At 43.0% G+C, this 12,789-nt stretch overlaps 1 protein-coding gene across 11 annotated transcripts in view; it reads right to left on the bottom strand.

Annotated features, from left to right (window-relative positions):
- Nucleotides 1-648: 648 nt before the first annotated feature.
- Nucleotides 649-12,789, bottom strand: part of LOC135225739 (choline transporter-like protein 4) — a 116,577-nt gene continuing 104,436 nt past the window's right edge. For 8 of the 11 annotated variants that reach the window (XM_064265151.1, XM_064265229.1, XM_064265212.1 and 5 more), the window contains 3 exons: nucleotides 10,085-10,270; nucleotides 2,478-2,586; nucleotides 650-2,111 (listed from right to left, as the gene is read on the bottom strand). In XM_064265151.1, coding sequence (XP_064121221.1) covers nucleotides 1,782-2,111; nucleotides 2,478-2,586; nucleotides 10,085-10,270 — 625 coding nt within the window. In that variant the 3' untranslated portion in view covers nucleotides 650-1,781. Of the gene's footprint in view, nucleotides 2,112-2,477; nucleotides 2,587-10,084; nucleotides 10,271-12,789 lie in introns of all 11 variants that reach the window. The other 3 variants (XM_064265203.1, XM_064265137.1, XM_064265145.1) reach the window with 1 other exon arrangement.

The following is a 12,789-nucleotide window of genomic DNA, read 5'->3' as shown; positions in this document are numbered from 1 at the left end:
GAAGTGTTAATGTTTTCTGCCATTGTTAATGTGTTTTGTAAAGTTTAGTGTTAATGTTTTCTGCCATTTTGTAATGTTTCGAAAAGGTAAGTGTTCATGTTTTCAGCCATTTTGTAATGTTTCGTAAAGTTAAGTGTTCATGTTTTCTGCTGTTTGTCCTCCTCCTCTGTTGCCACTTTCAGACATCGCCTCACTTGAAAGGTAAGGTTCCACATTTTACTACATACATATGTACATGTACGTACAGTATTTCTCGTACCCTGTACAGTAATACGCTTTATTTACGTGTACAGTAACGGTTAGGTTAGGCATTGAATGGTCCAAATTGTTGTATTTCATTGTTTATTGGTCAATTTAGCTTTTATTATAAAATTTACTGTGGTGTTTTTGTAGGGCTTGGAACGAATTAGGCAGTTTACATGTAAAACGTAGTTCTGGATACAAAAATATCAGGTTACGAAGGCTGCTTCAGAACGGATTAATTTCGTAACCAGAGGTACTACTGTATATGAAAATACTATATTAATTCTGAGGTACAGCAAATCAGATATTAAAGGACATTTGTAGCTTAATACATATATATATATATATATATATATATATATATATATATATATATATATATATATATATATATATATATATATATATATATATATATAATATATTACTGCATATGTCATGATGGAAACCTTTTTTCAGGTACACCATCAATGCACATTAAAAAAATTTGTTTTTCCTTGACCTACAAATATTAAAACAAGTAAAAATATATATATATAAAAATAATCACACACTAATTTGCTTTGCTCATCTTTTCCTCTAAAATCCCACCAGCAATGAGGTCATGATGAAGCAAAATGCTAAGAATGAAGCCATTAGTAAAAATAGTTTTATGCTGGCAAATTAAATTTTGCATAGTAATAGTTCAACATCTTTGTGTATGATAGGACATCAGTATAAAAAAAGTTTTTCTTCTCTAAAAGAGAGAAAAATTAATTCTAACAGGTTTTGTAAAATCCTGAAGCAAATTAAGGTAAGGTCAAGATTTTCTAGTATCTAAAAAAACATAAAATAATGTGAAATGCATAATAACCATCCATCTTATTTGTAAATTAAAGCCTGGATATATTTATGAGCATGAAATGATGAGAGGAAGAGGTGAGATAATGAAGAATCAGATACAAATAATGTGTGAGAAATAAAATGTGCAGCTCATGTATGCTACAATAAATAATGGCACAAAGTAATAATTCAGTATTCATGAATAATTATGCTTATTTGTTACATATGACAGCTAACCAAATTAGCTATGAACAGCAATCCCTATGGTTATCATGAAAATAGTAACAACCTTTGGATTTAGAAAGTACTTCCTGATAAAAAGTAATACCACAGCAAAAATACTGTAATATTCCTTTACAGTTAGAAAACTGAACATTTCACTTTTAAATTTCTTATGGTTTCAGTAATCATAAGAGCACCCCTGTAATGGATAAAATTTAACCAAATCTCTCTACTAACTTGGCTTCTGGTCAATTTCCATAAGTATCACAAACACTGTGATGAAAAACAGATGCTGATCATAATAACAAACACCCATTCATAATCTAAAAAAATAACTCATTTTAACTATCTGACCCTTAAAATTAAAGTGCTTGTCTTTATATAAGAATTCCCAGTTATAAAACAAAACTTACTGGAAGATATGCAAATCAGCAGGTTCTTCCAGTGCCTAAATCATGTAAACATGGAGTAACTGTATCAAAAACATGATTTGATTATTCTTCTTTAAACTTATTTTTCTTCTCCAAAATCTTCATGAGGTCTTTACTCATGTAATAGGGTCTCTCAGAGCTCCCATCATTCCTCTCACAATCTTCAAGGAAGCACAAAAACAATGTGTCTACAGCCATAGCATACACAGAGAAAAAGGCTGTGGCAATGAAGAAAGTCCCAATGGTGATAATGATGACAGGGGTGAGGTAGTAGTTCATAGCAGGTAAATAACTATCTAAAGTAGCTATTTCCCCACTGAGGATGAAGAAGGAAGCTATTCCAACGATACCAACTACTACCATTTTTCCAATAAACAGCAGGAAGTCAGTTACCTGAAAATCAGAAAAAGCTTTACACTCCTGATATAATTTAGATTCACTCAATGCAACCAATATAAATTTCCTTATTCAGGGGGTTAAACTTTTCAAAGGACAATCTCATAAAAATTAAAACCTTGCAATTCTCTATCAAATATTTCTTAGGTCTACCTTTTATTTTGTTGAACAAAGTTTCTTAATTTCCTTTTTTTTACTACATATTTTTATTTAATATATATGCAGGCTATTTAAGGGACCACCTAATTTTAAAAGCATAGAAGTGATTGTGATAATGTTAAGGATGGAAGCAAAATTGTACTATTGAAAAGATGAATAATTGTTTCATCTAAAGATTTAAAAAAACTTAAAAATACATCTTACCTTGTCGAGAACAACAACCCGCGCAATGTTCCTCATGATGAGAGAGAAAGCATTTTTGGCAGAAACACAGAAGTTTTTACCATATATGGCACAGTACACATAAGCATTCCTGGAATATACAAGTAATCAATAAATTTACAATATGCTAACTGAGCAAGCGTAAAAGTAATATGAAAGTAACATTAAAGATTTATAAAATCAAAAGGGGAATTGTTCTAAAGTTATCCTCTAAGGATCTTAGAAGTAATACCTTTACAGTTTTCACCCCTTGTATAAATAAACAATCCTGTTTTTACTGTTTTCACACATTTTGAGTGCAAAATTTGTAATATTTACATATCTTCTAAACATGCCCACTATCTTGTAACCTGCAATACAAAACGATAGCTTGGACAAGTCATGCTGTCTATGCTACTAGCATTCAAAATATGAATGGAAAATTTTAAGTAAAAATATAAATCATTGATGGTTACATTTAAATCTCTATCAGATTCCAGTCCAGTCCACTTTAACATACCTTTGAAAACTCATGCACATACATGCCAAAAATAATAGGTTATCCCCACCTTTTAGGCTTAGAAATATGAAAAATTTTCTAAGACAATTTGTATTTTTCATAGCTACAAACTTGAGGTCTTAACAATAGGATAATTTCTAGTCCATAGCTGGATCCGGTTAAAAAGCAGATGAAAGCAAGGAATCTTGTGATATCTGGCAACGCATGCGTAGATCGGGTGAAGAGTGGTCAAATGCCGATCATCTACGCCAGTCTTTCCCAACTCAGGATGACTTAACAAAAAGAGGGGCGGCTAGAGGTGGCCAGTATAACGTTAAGACCTCAGGTTTGTAGCTATGAAAAATACAAATTGTCTTAGAAAATTTGTCATTTGTTCATACGCGAACAAACCCCCGGTCTTAACAATAGGATAGACTCATACTTGGAGGGAGGTATAAGACATCCTAGACCGGCTTGCGGCCTACCCAGCAGTCCAGCTCTCAAAAGAAATAGTTCTTGGAGAGGGACTGAAGCCCGTTGAGAAGCTAGATACACTAATATCTAACCACTCAGAACCTGAGTGACGTACAATGATATATGGGATAACCATTGTATAGGGAACCAAGAGAAACTTTGACTGTCCAATAACAAACCAAGGCATTAGGGTTTGTAGAACTCTCGACTCCTCCTTGCCCAGGAGTGGAGCCTATCCTACTAAATAGTGGGTAAAATATAGTATATTGCCTGACCACACTACCAGTATGACTACCTCACTCACCTGTATCAGACCAGACCAGCAAATGACTTGTCAATTCCTTAAACCGCCCAAAGGAAGAAGGAAGGGTACAAGAGAAAGAAGGAGGCCAGCCAACTCACTCATTCTCTCATCCACACAATCATCTTAGGTAAGATACAAAGATGCCCCGTTAAGGGCAACTATGAGTTACACAACCTGTTGGGCAGCCACCACAGGACCCAGGGAAAACATGTCCATAGATCTGTGGGCAACATCTTTAAGATAGAAGGAGGTGAACGTGGACTGGCGTAACCAAGTACCAGCGCTCAGCACTCTATGTACAGCCAAGTTCTTTTTGAAAGCCAGAGAGGGACCAATACCCCTAACGTCATGTGCTCTAGCCTGCACAGACGTGGTGATGGAATCATCAAGAGTCAAGTATGCCTGTCTGATGGCTTCCCGTATCTAATAGGAGATAGTATTCTTAGACACCTCTTTCTTTGTACGGCCTGTACTTACAAAGAGTCTGTGGCAGCCTGGTCTAAGGTGCCGAGTCCTTTTAAGCTAGCAACGCAGGGCCCGGACAGGGCACAAGAAAAGCTCTTGAGCATCACTGCCCACAAAGTCAGTCAGTGATGGAATGGAAAACTAAGCGAACCTGTCATCATGCACCGAGGGATTTGGGTCTTGGCCACGAATTCCGGGACAAATTCGAAGGACACTGACTTCCAACCCCTGGTGTGCTTCACCTCATAACTCAGACCGTGGAGAACTGTCTTGAGCATCAGGTTACTGTCGGATGAGCGACGCAAGGGCTCATATGGACTCTTAGTCAAGCTCTTAAGCACCAAGGAAACATCCCACGTTGGAGGCTTGAGCTTTCTAGGAGCAGTCGACTGCTCAAACCCCTTAACTAGCAGGGAAAGTTCCCAGGAAGAGGAGACGTCGATACCCTTCAGGTGTAACGCCAAACTCAGTGCCACCCTGTAGCCTCTAATAGCAAACACGGACTAATGTTCCTAGTCTCTGAGGAAGGTTAAAAAGTCTGCTATTCGCTGAATAGAGGTCGCGAGTGGAGAAAAACCCTGTTTACGACACCAATCACAGTAGATCGCCCATTTGCCTTGGTAAACTGCGGAGGTTGACTTCCTAAGACTGCTGGACATGTGCCCAGCTGATTTCTGAGACAAGCCTCTCTCTTGGAGGAGATAGTTGATAGCCTCCAACCGTGAAGAGACAGGGATTCTACTGACTGGTGGAACCTTTCTGCATGGGGCTGACACAGGAGATGCCGCCAAGGGGAAATCTCCCTCGGAATCTCCGACAACAACGACAGCAGATCTGGAAACCATTCCACCTGAGGCCACAGAGGGGCTACCAAAGTCATTCTGAGACCCTGTGAACCCAACAGCCTGTTCAGAACCTGACGGATCAAACAAAATGGAGGGAAGGCACACACCTCCAGGTTGTCCCAGGGATATTGGAATGCATCTTCTGCCAATGCTAAGGGATCTGGGACCACTGAACAGAACACCTCCAGCTTCCTGTTGTAGCATGTTGCGAAAAGGTCCAGCATGGGTCTCCCCCAAATCTGGAAAAGCTTGTCTGCCACCACTTGATGAAGGCACCACTCTGTGCCTAGGATCTGATCCCGGCGACTGAGTTTTTTTTGCGACCACGTTCCGTTTCCCTGGCATATACCTGGCTGAGAGCTCTACCGAATTGCTGATTGCCCACTGGTGAAGCTCGACGGTCAAGGCATGAAGTTGCTGAGAAACCAGGCCTCCCTGTATGTTCACGTAGGCTACCACTGTGGTGTTGTCCGACATGAGAACGACAGAGTGACCCTCTACCACCCCCTGAAACTCCTTCAGACCCAGGAAAGCTGCCTTCAACTTTGCTTGTCCACCAAACCCCAAATGCCTGAAGCGATGAGGCCGCCAAAGTGCGTGCCCCAACCTGCAAGGGAGGCGTCCGAGAACAGAAGGAAGTCCGGAGGGAGAGAACGCAGAGGGACGCCCTTCAATAGATTCTGGTCGTCCAACCACCAACGAAGGTCTTCTCTCACTTCCAAAGACAGTGGGACCATAAACAGGGGAGAGTCCCCCACCGGAGACCAGAATTTCCCTAGTCTCCATTGCAGAGACCAAGGATGAAGACACCCATGAGGGACCAGCTTTTCCAGGGAAGATAGCACTCCCAGAAGAACCTGCCACTGATGAGCCAACTGATGCGACTTTGATAGGAAGCTACGCGCCACAGCCCGCAACTTCTCCAATCTCTGATCTGACGGGAAAACTCTTGCCACTGTCGTATCGATGACCATGCCCAGGTGGAAAATTCTTTGAGTGGGTACGAGGCTCGACTTTTCCTGGTTAACTAATATGCCCAGGTCCAGACAGAACTGAAGAAGACAATCCCTGGAAACTGCCAAGACCAACCAATCGTCGAGGTACCTCAGCAAACGGATCCCCTGAGCATGGGCCCAACTTGAAACGAGAGAGAAGACCCTTGTGAACACTTGAGGGGCTGTCGTCAACCCGAAGCACAAGACTTTGAACTCTAAGATCTTGTCCGCCAGAGAGGGGCGAAGGAACTTCCTGGACGTGCGATGAACAGGGATTTGGAAGTATGCGTTCTTCAAGTCTATTGACAGCATGAAGTCGCCTTCCCTCACGGCTGCCAACACCAAGCGCGGGGTCTCCATCTTGAACCATGTCTTCCAAGTAGGAAGAGTCGATCACAGGCCTCCATCCTTCTGACGCCTTGGGCACCAAGAAGATGTGACTATAAAACCCCGGGGACGGATGCACTACTTCCGCTATCGCATCCTAGTCCAGCATTTTCTGCACTTCCTCCCGAAGAGCCAAGAACTTTAGAGAATCTGGGGGATACGTCTTCCTGAGCTGTGGCTTGTCCGACAGAGGAGGAGAGAAGTCGAATGGCAACAGGTATCCCACCCGAAGGATATCTACCACCCACTTCTCCGCCCCGTAACTCTGCCACTTAGCCCAATGGCCAGCCAGGCACCCCCCACCCGTGGCACAGGAGAGGGAGAGGCACCCAACCTACCGACAGCCCCATTGACCTCTGCCCCTGGGGCCTCTTCCTGGTTTAAAGGAACGAGAGCAAAAGGGGCATTGATCCTGAGACTTGGGCTGTGTCAAACGGGAAGGCCCTGCCAAACTCGAGGTCCTCGATGGCCTACCAGGTGACGATCTCCTCGACTGCTGCTGGACCGGGGGAGGAGGAGGGCCCGGACGTCTCCAAGGGCGGGACTCTGATTTAGACATGGCTTGGTGCACCAGTCAGTCCTTAGTGTCAGCCCGGCGTCGGTCTATCGCATTTTCGAGTTCTGTCCGTGGAAACAAGAATTGCGACTCCAACAGATCACCGTTCCTCAAGGCCAGCAAAGACTCGGTGTTGAGCAACCTCTCCATCCTAGACAAAGCCACATCCCTCCTAACCAGAAGAAGATTAGCCCATAAATTGGCACTGAGGTGAGCCAAATAAGAAAACGCCTTGCCCCCGGACTGCAAAAGACTGGCAAGTGAGGCGGCACTCACCAACCCTTCAGGGGACCTGTCAGAAGCTATCTTGGCAATCACCACAGACCAGAGGTCCAGCCAAGAAACCGTCTGCAACATGGAGGCCGCCGTAGATTCCAAAGCTAAGGCGTCTTGCGGAGACAAGGATGGAGCCACTAACCTCATCTGTTCCAACATCAAACCTGGCTTCAGGCAAATGATGTCTGGGTTAAGGTGGCGTGACAACAAAAATGCAGAACTCGTAGCATAGTACTTCCTATGTCTTGTGAGAGGTCGGGGTAGTAGTTTGGTAGAGCCTCTAGAGCGAAGTGAACTGTCCCGGTCAGAAACAGAGGCGTTAACCTTTTGCAAGACCGACTGAACGTGCCCCGACAACGGCAGCTGTAGAGATGATTTGGGGTCCTCAGTAGCTCCAACCAAGGCTTCCAAGCAAGAAGGAGTGTAAGACGACCGAGCCTGAGTCCTACTTTCCAAATTGTTGAACCCACGAATGAGATCAACAACTTCCGAAAAGGAAGACAGAAACTCCTGCGTGTTTCCCTCCTCCTGCTCTGGCTCCAGCGACCGACAACGAGAAGGATGTGTAGGCTCTTCTGAAGGCGCCTTCTTCACCAAAATTCACAGAAGGGTTAGTAGCCAAACAGTCTGAAACCCCTACTAACCTCTCTGGGCTGGGTCCAAGCGTCAGCCGCCGAGACGGACCCACTGTAACACTAGGCACATCACTTACCTCAACAGGTGACTCCAGACGTCCATGAACAGACACGGGCGTGTCAGCCGTACGTACGTGAGATGGGGGGAAACTCGAGCACTCGAGATTGACAGAGAATCCCGTATAGTGGAAGTCTTGGAAGCACCAGTCAGAGAGGCAGGCAAACACTCCGGCTGCACCACCTACGTGCTCACTACCTTCGACCTCTTGACAGGTGCCTTCAGATCTTTATGGCAACGAATAGGCCTTGGAGAAGAAGGAGCACTACCATCACGTGCACGGACAGGGGAGGTTGCAACATGCTCGCGATGTGCAAGGACGGAAGGGGGTGGGGTGGTTGCACGTACGAGATTCGGCGGCGAAGCAACCCCTGCAGAACACAAATCACTAACACTGCCCGAAACCAAAGCACTCTCGGGAACACGTCCGCGCTGTTTCTCCCTTGGTGGCGAAAGAAGGGAAAAGTCCTTAGCCTTCCAACGCTTAATACGCCAATGAGGCGCAGAGGGGGAGAGGGAGAGGAAGACAGCACTAGCTTCTTATGCGCACTCTTCTCGGAAGGCGGGGACGAAGCAACGCGTTTCCTACCAGTCCTCCCCACCGATAAGGCAGCCAACTTCACATCCAACACAGAGTCCAGCCTCTGAAGCACTGCCTGGCATATGACCTCGGACTGATGTGCCAGAGAAGGCTCTGAAGACAAGGAAGGGAGATACGTCATCGATGAGAGTGACGTCACAAGCGGTGGTGACGTCACGGGCTCACCTCTGAGCGAGGGGGAAAGAGACGCCGCTGGTGGAGGAATACACAAAGATGGGCCCCGTGACATCAACAATGGGGCTGACGCCGCAGCGCCACTCCAATACAAGGCGACGGCAGACACCGGCGGAGCAATACAAGGTGGCCGACTGCTCCCACCTGCGGAGACGAGGCCGGGAGGAGGGGGGATGGCCTGGCTAGACTGGGAAGGGGGGGTGCGAGCCTCCACAAAATGCGCTAGCAACCCCTCCAAGGACGGGGTACCCCCTAGCCCAAGCGTCTTCCAAATCGCCGCCATTTTGGACGCCTCCGACTCTGGAAGAGAAGAGAATGATGAATAAACTTCACCCTTCTTGGGAACCGAAAAAGCTCCCGAGGAAGAGGAGGCTACATTACAAAAAATACCCTGGCGACCTCCCGATACTTCCATCGACGAATCAATGTTAGAAAAGGAAGGAGATGCAGGGACAACGCTACTATGGGGGATGACTACTGCAGAAGACGAAACATCGGTAATAGGAGCAAAGCCCTCCAAGTAGGAAGAGTGGAGACTCTCTGATGTTCCCTCCTACCATAAAACTTCCTCCACTGCTCCATAGGTCATGCCTGGCATTCCGTACAAGGATTCGTAATCATACAAAAATTCGAACGACATGACGAAGCCAAAAAACGAGAACACGGGAACCCAGGAACTCCGGGGCACAAATGCTGATGTTGAGAAGGAGCAGAAGAAGCCATAATACCAGGTAAAAACACACACATGCACTAAAGGAAACGAAACGGGCAAGAACCGGGAAAAGGCCAAGAGAGGAAAACCCAACTCTCGTCCAGGCAGTTAAGAAAAGACTGGTGTAGATGATCAGCGTTTGACCACTATTCACCCGATCTACACATGCGTTGCCAGATATCACATGATTCCTTGCTTTCATCTGCTTTTTAACTGGATCCAGCTAGGCACTAGAAATTATCCTATTGTTAAGACCGAGGGTTTGTTCGCGTATGAACAAAATGAGTATATCCCATAACTTTTTGAGTACACAATTGATAAATTAATAAAGTGGTTTGAATTAAGGAAACATAAATGCTTTTTGATACGATAACTAGTTTTGTTTAATACTTTTGAAAGGAACAGACAACAGGTCTGAACAGCAAATGAGGTTCATCTTTCCTTCTCTCAGTTACTGATTCTGTGCGAGTGAATGGTACAATTACTAGTATAACTGGGATCTTGTTGCAAGGAAGGAAGGCAACATATGAATATGTATTAATACTTGAAATACTATAAGAAACCATGTTCTCAAAACATTAGCTACAATATCCTCTTACAAAACAAAAATCTAATCTCCAGTGCCTTACCTATTAATGAATTTCAGGAACTTCTCCAGGCACCAAAGGCAGCATTTACAGCAACACAAAAGACAATGGATAATTTTACTATCTGTCTTCTGCTTGACTTTGTGATCAATGTACTCCAAAATCACACGAATCATTCGTACTATAGCGATAATCAAGGAGCCAAATGCCAATGTTCCTATGTGGTATCTGTAGAAACAAAAGGTGTCAAAAAAGGAATACAAAACATTTTGCAAGCACTTAATTGGAAATAACTATAGCTGCATTTTGCAAGCACTTACAGTAGACCCCATGTATTCATGGGGAATGGGTACCACAGCTCCCTGAATAGCTAAATCTGCAAATACTTCAAAACCCTCTAAAAATGCTTAGCACTACCTATTTTGATAGTTAAAAAAAACTATAAAAATGCTTATACCCAAGTATTTTAATATTTTTATCACAAAGACACCATATAGTCACGAAAATGTTATGAAAATACAGTAATCTGTGAATTTTCCGTGTATAATGGGTATATATGGTCCATAGAAAAATCCGCGGATGGGCGAGTTCGCGAATAGTGGGGGTCTACTGTAATTAGAAATATCCATAGCTTTGTAACATATATTATGTAGTATTTGAATGTACATTCATAATGAAAATACTTTCATGGCTCATTTTACCATTAATAAAATGCTATCATATATTAAAGCAGCATAGTGATATGTTATTCATTATATGTATGTACATAGCTGACATAAAAAAACACTTTACAAATTGTAATGTGGGTAATATAGTTTTAATAAGTAAATTCTGCCCATTCTTAAGGGAAAATCATAAGCCTAAATCAACTTCTTCAGCTGATTTGTGACTTAGTAAAGCTGCAAAATATGCAAAATGACAGGGGACATAGTATACTGATATCTCTTCACTGCATTAAGCTAGTTTTCTTTTAAAAATAAATGCTTGTTTTTTTTTAAGAATCATGAAAATGAAATTAAGAACATAAAGATTTCCATTATTTCTGCATTCAAACTGTATAATTAATGTTCAAGAGTTTTGTTCAGGAAGGCTGACTCAGGTCTGATTACTACTATCGAAAAATAACGAATAATAGCAATATGCAATGCAGTATATCAAATTTGAGACAATACCAGCTCTATAAATATAAATATAAATATAAAGCTATTGCTATTAAAGAGCAGCAACGTAAACACATTTCAGCACTTGGTGTTAAGAGTTTCTATTTACATTTTTAATATCTCCAAATTGTTTTAAAAATCAAAGTCTATGTTTTACCAAATTAAATTCTATGTTTTACCAGACTTAAAATGGTCTCAAAAAGGGATTTTGACGTAGGAAAAATCTATTTCTGGGCGAGGAAGCCGTGTCGCCCAGTGAAATATGTCTGCTTTAGCACTATTTCTAGTAAAATATTGCTATAATACCAGAGAACTGCTAAATTGGACATGTCAGAAGCCTCTGACTCGCTCACCTATATAAAAGGTGTCGGTATAAAACTGGGGCGAGTGTTAAACACTACCACAGCAACCCCTCCAATTAGCCTTTTCCTCATCAAAAGACCCTAAATACGGGGAGCCGACCCAAGGTCACACCTAGCTACCCCGTTGAAGGCGGCTGTGACGTCATACTTATCGATAGCAATGAAGCTTGGTGCACTGCAAGGGGAGGGGAAAAAACCAGGGGGGGATTTCACTGGGCGACACGGCTTCCTCGCCCAGAAATAGATTTTCCTACGTCAAAATCCCTTTTCTGGGCTCAGCCGTGTCGCTCCCGTGAAATTGTACCAGAGAAACACCAAGCTACATCACTCTGAAATGAAACAGAATATTAAATTGTATAAACTAACACCATAGACCAAGTGAAATAGCAAAGAGATTTTGCTGCGATAGGTAGGATGTTAATAAAACTGGCATAATGGAAAATATTCATATGACAAGGCAAGGACAGTACTATATTGATGTTGCAAGGAGACACTGACCTCCCTACAGCTATTGCCTGATATTTAAGATCCTCCAAGGACTTAAGGTAAAGCTTTGGAAAACCCAGTGCGACTACCGACCAGTATATTTCTTCAGATCATCAAAGTTCATATATTTGAAGAAATTTACAGAAGTTGTTATAGCCCGAATAGCACGCGCTTTGGGAAAGGACCCTGGGCTGACTTCCTTGGTAAATTACAAAAAATGCTGCGTAATGCCCTTTAGGGATATGGTACCACCACCGCCCCACATGAAAAGGAGGGGGGGGGCCTTCGGAAAAGGTAGAGTGCTAGATAAATAGTCCTTTGTGGTTTTAACAGTACATAAAGAGGATGTTGCGGAAGCGGAACAACCTTCAGGATCGCCTTACCAAAGGGTTCTCATTCTTAGCCATAAAATAATTATTTGGTGAAAGCAACACGTAACCCGAGGGAGGAAGGAATTCTATATGCCCTTGGCCACTAGATAAAGATGACATCTCCGATGTTCTGGCACCTGAAGCCAGACTTAATAAAAACAGTGCCTTACGCAAAAGGGTTTGGCAATCACATTTGAAGTTGTCTGATTTAGAGTCTAACCTGAGACCATCGTTAAGAAACCATGACAATGACGACGGCCTTTGAATGGGCCGCAGGCGTGCACAAGCCCTTGGATTGAGGTGAAATAAGACTCAGTTAGATTTATACCAAACCCGAGAAGAAAATCTTTTTCGGAGCTGACTTAGTG

Source organism: Macrobrachium nipponense, chromosome 20 (genome assembly GCF_015104395.2).
Source record: "Macrobrachium nipponense isolate FS-2020 chromosome 20, ASM1510439v2, whole genome shotgun sequence".
Taxonomy (NCBI): domain Eukaryota; kingdom Metazoa; phylum Arthropoda; class Malacostraca; order Decapoda; family Palaemonidae; genus Macrobrachium; species Macrobrachium nipponense.
The sequence above is the reverse complement of the archived record's forward strand: the minus strand, read 5'-3'. Positions and strand labels throughout refer to the sequence as shown.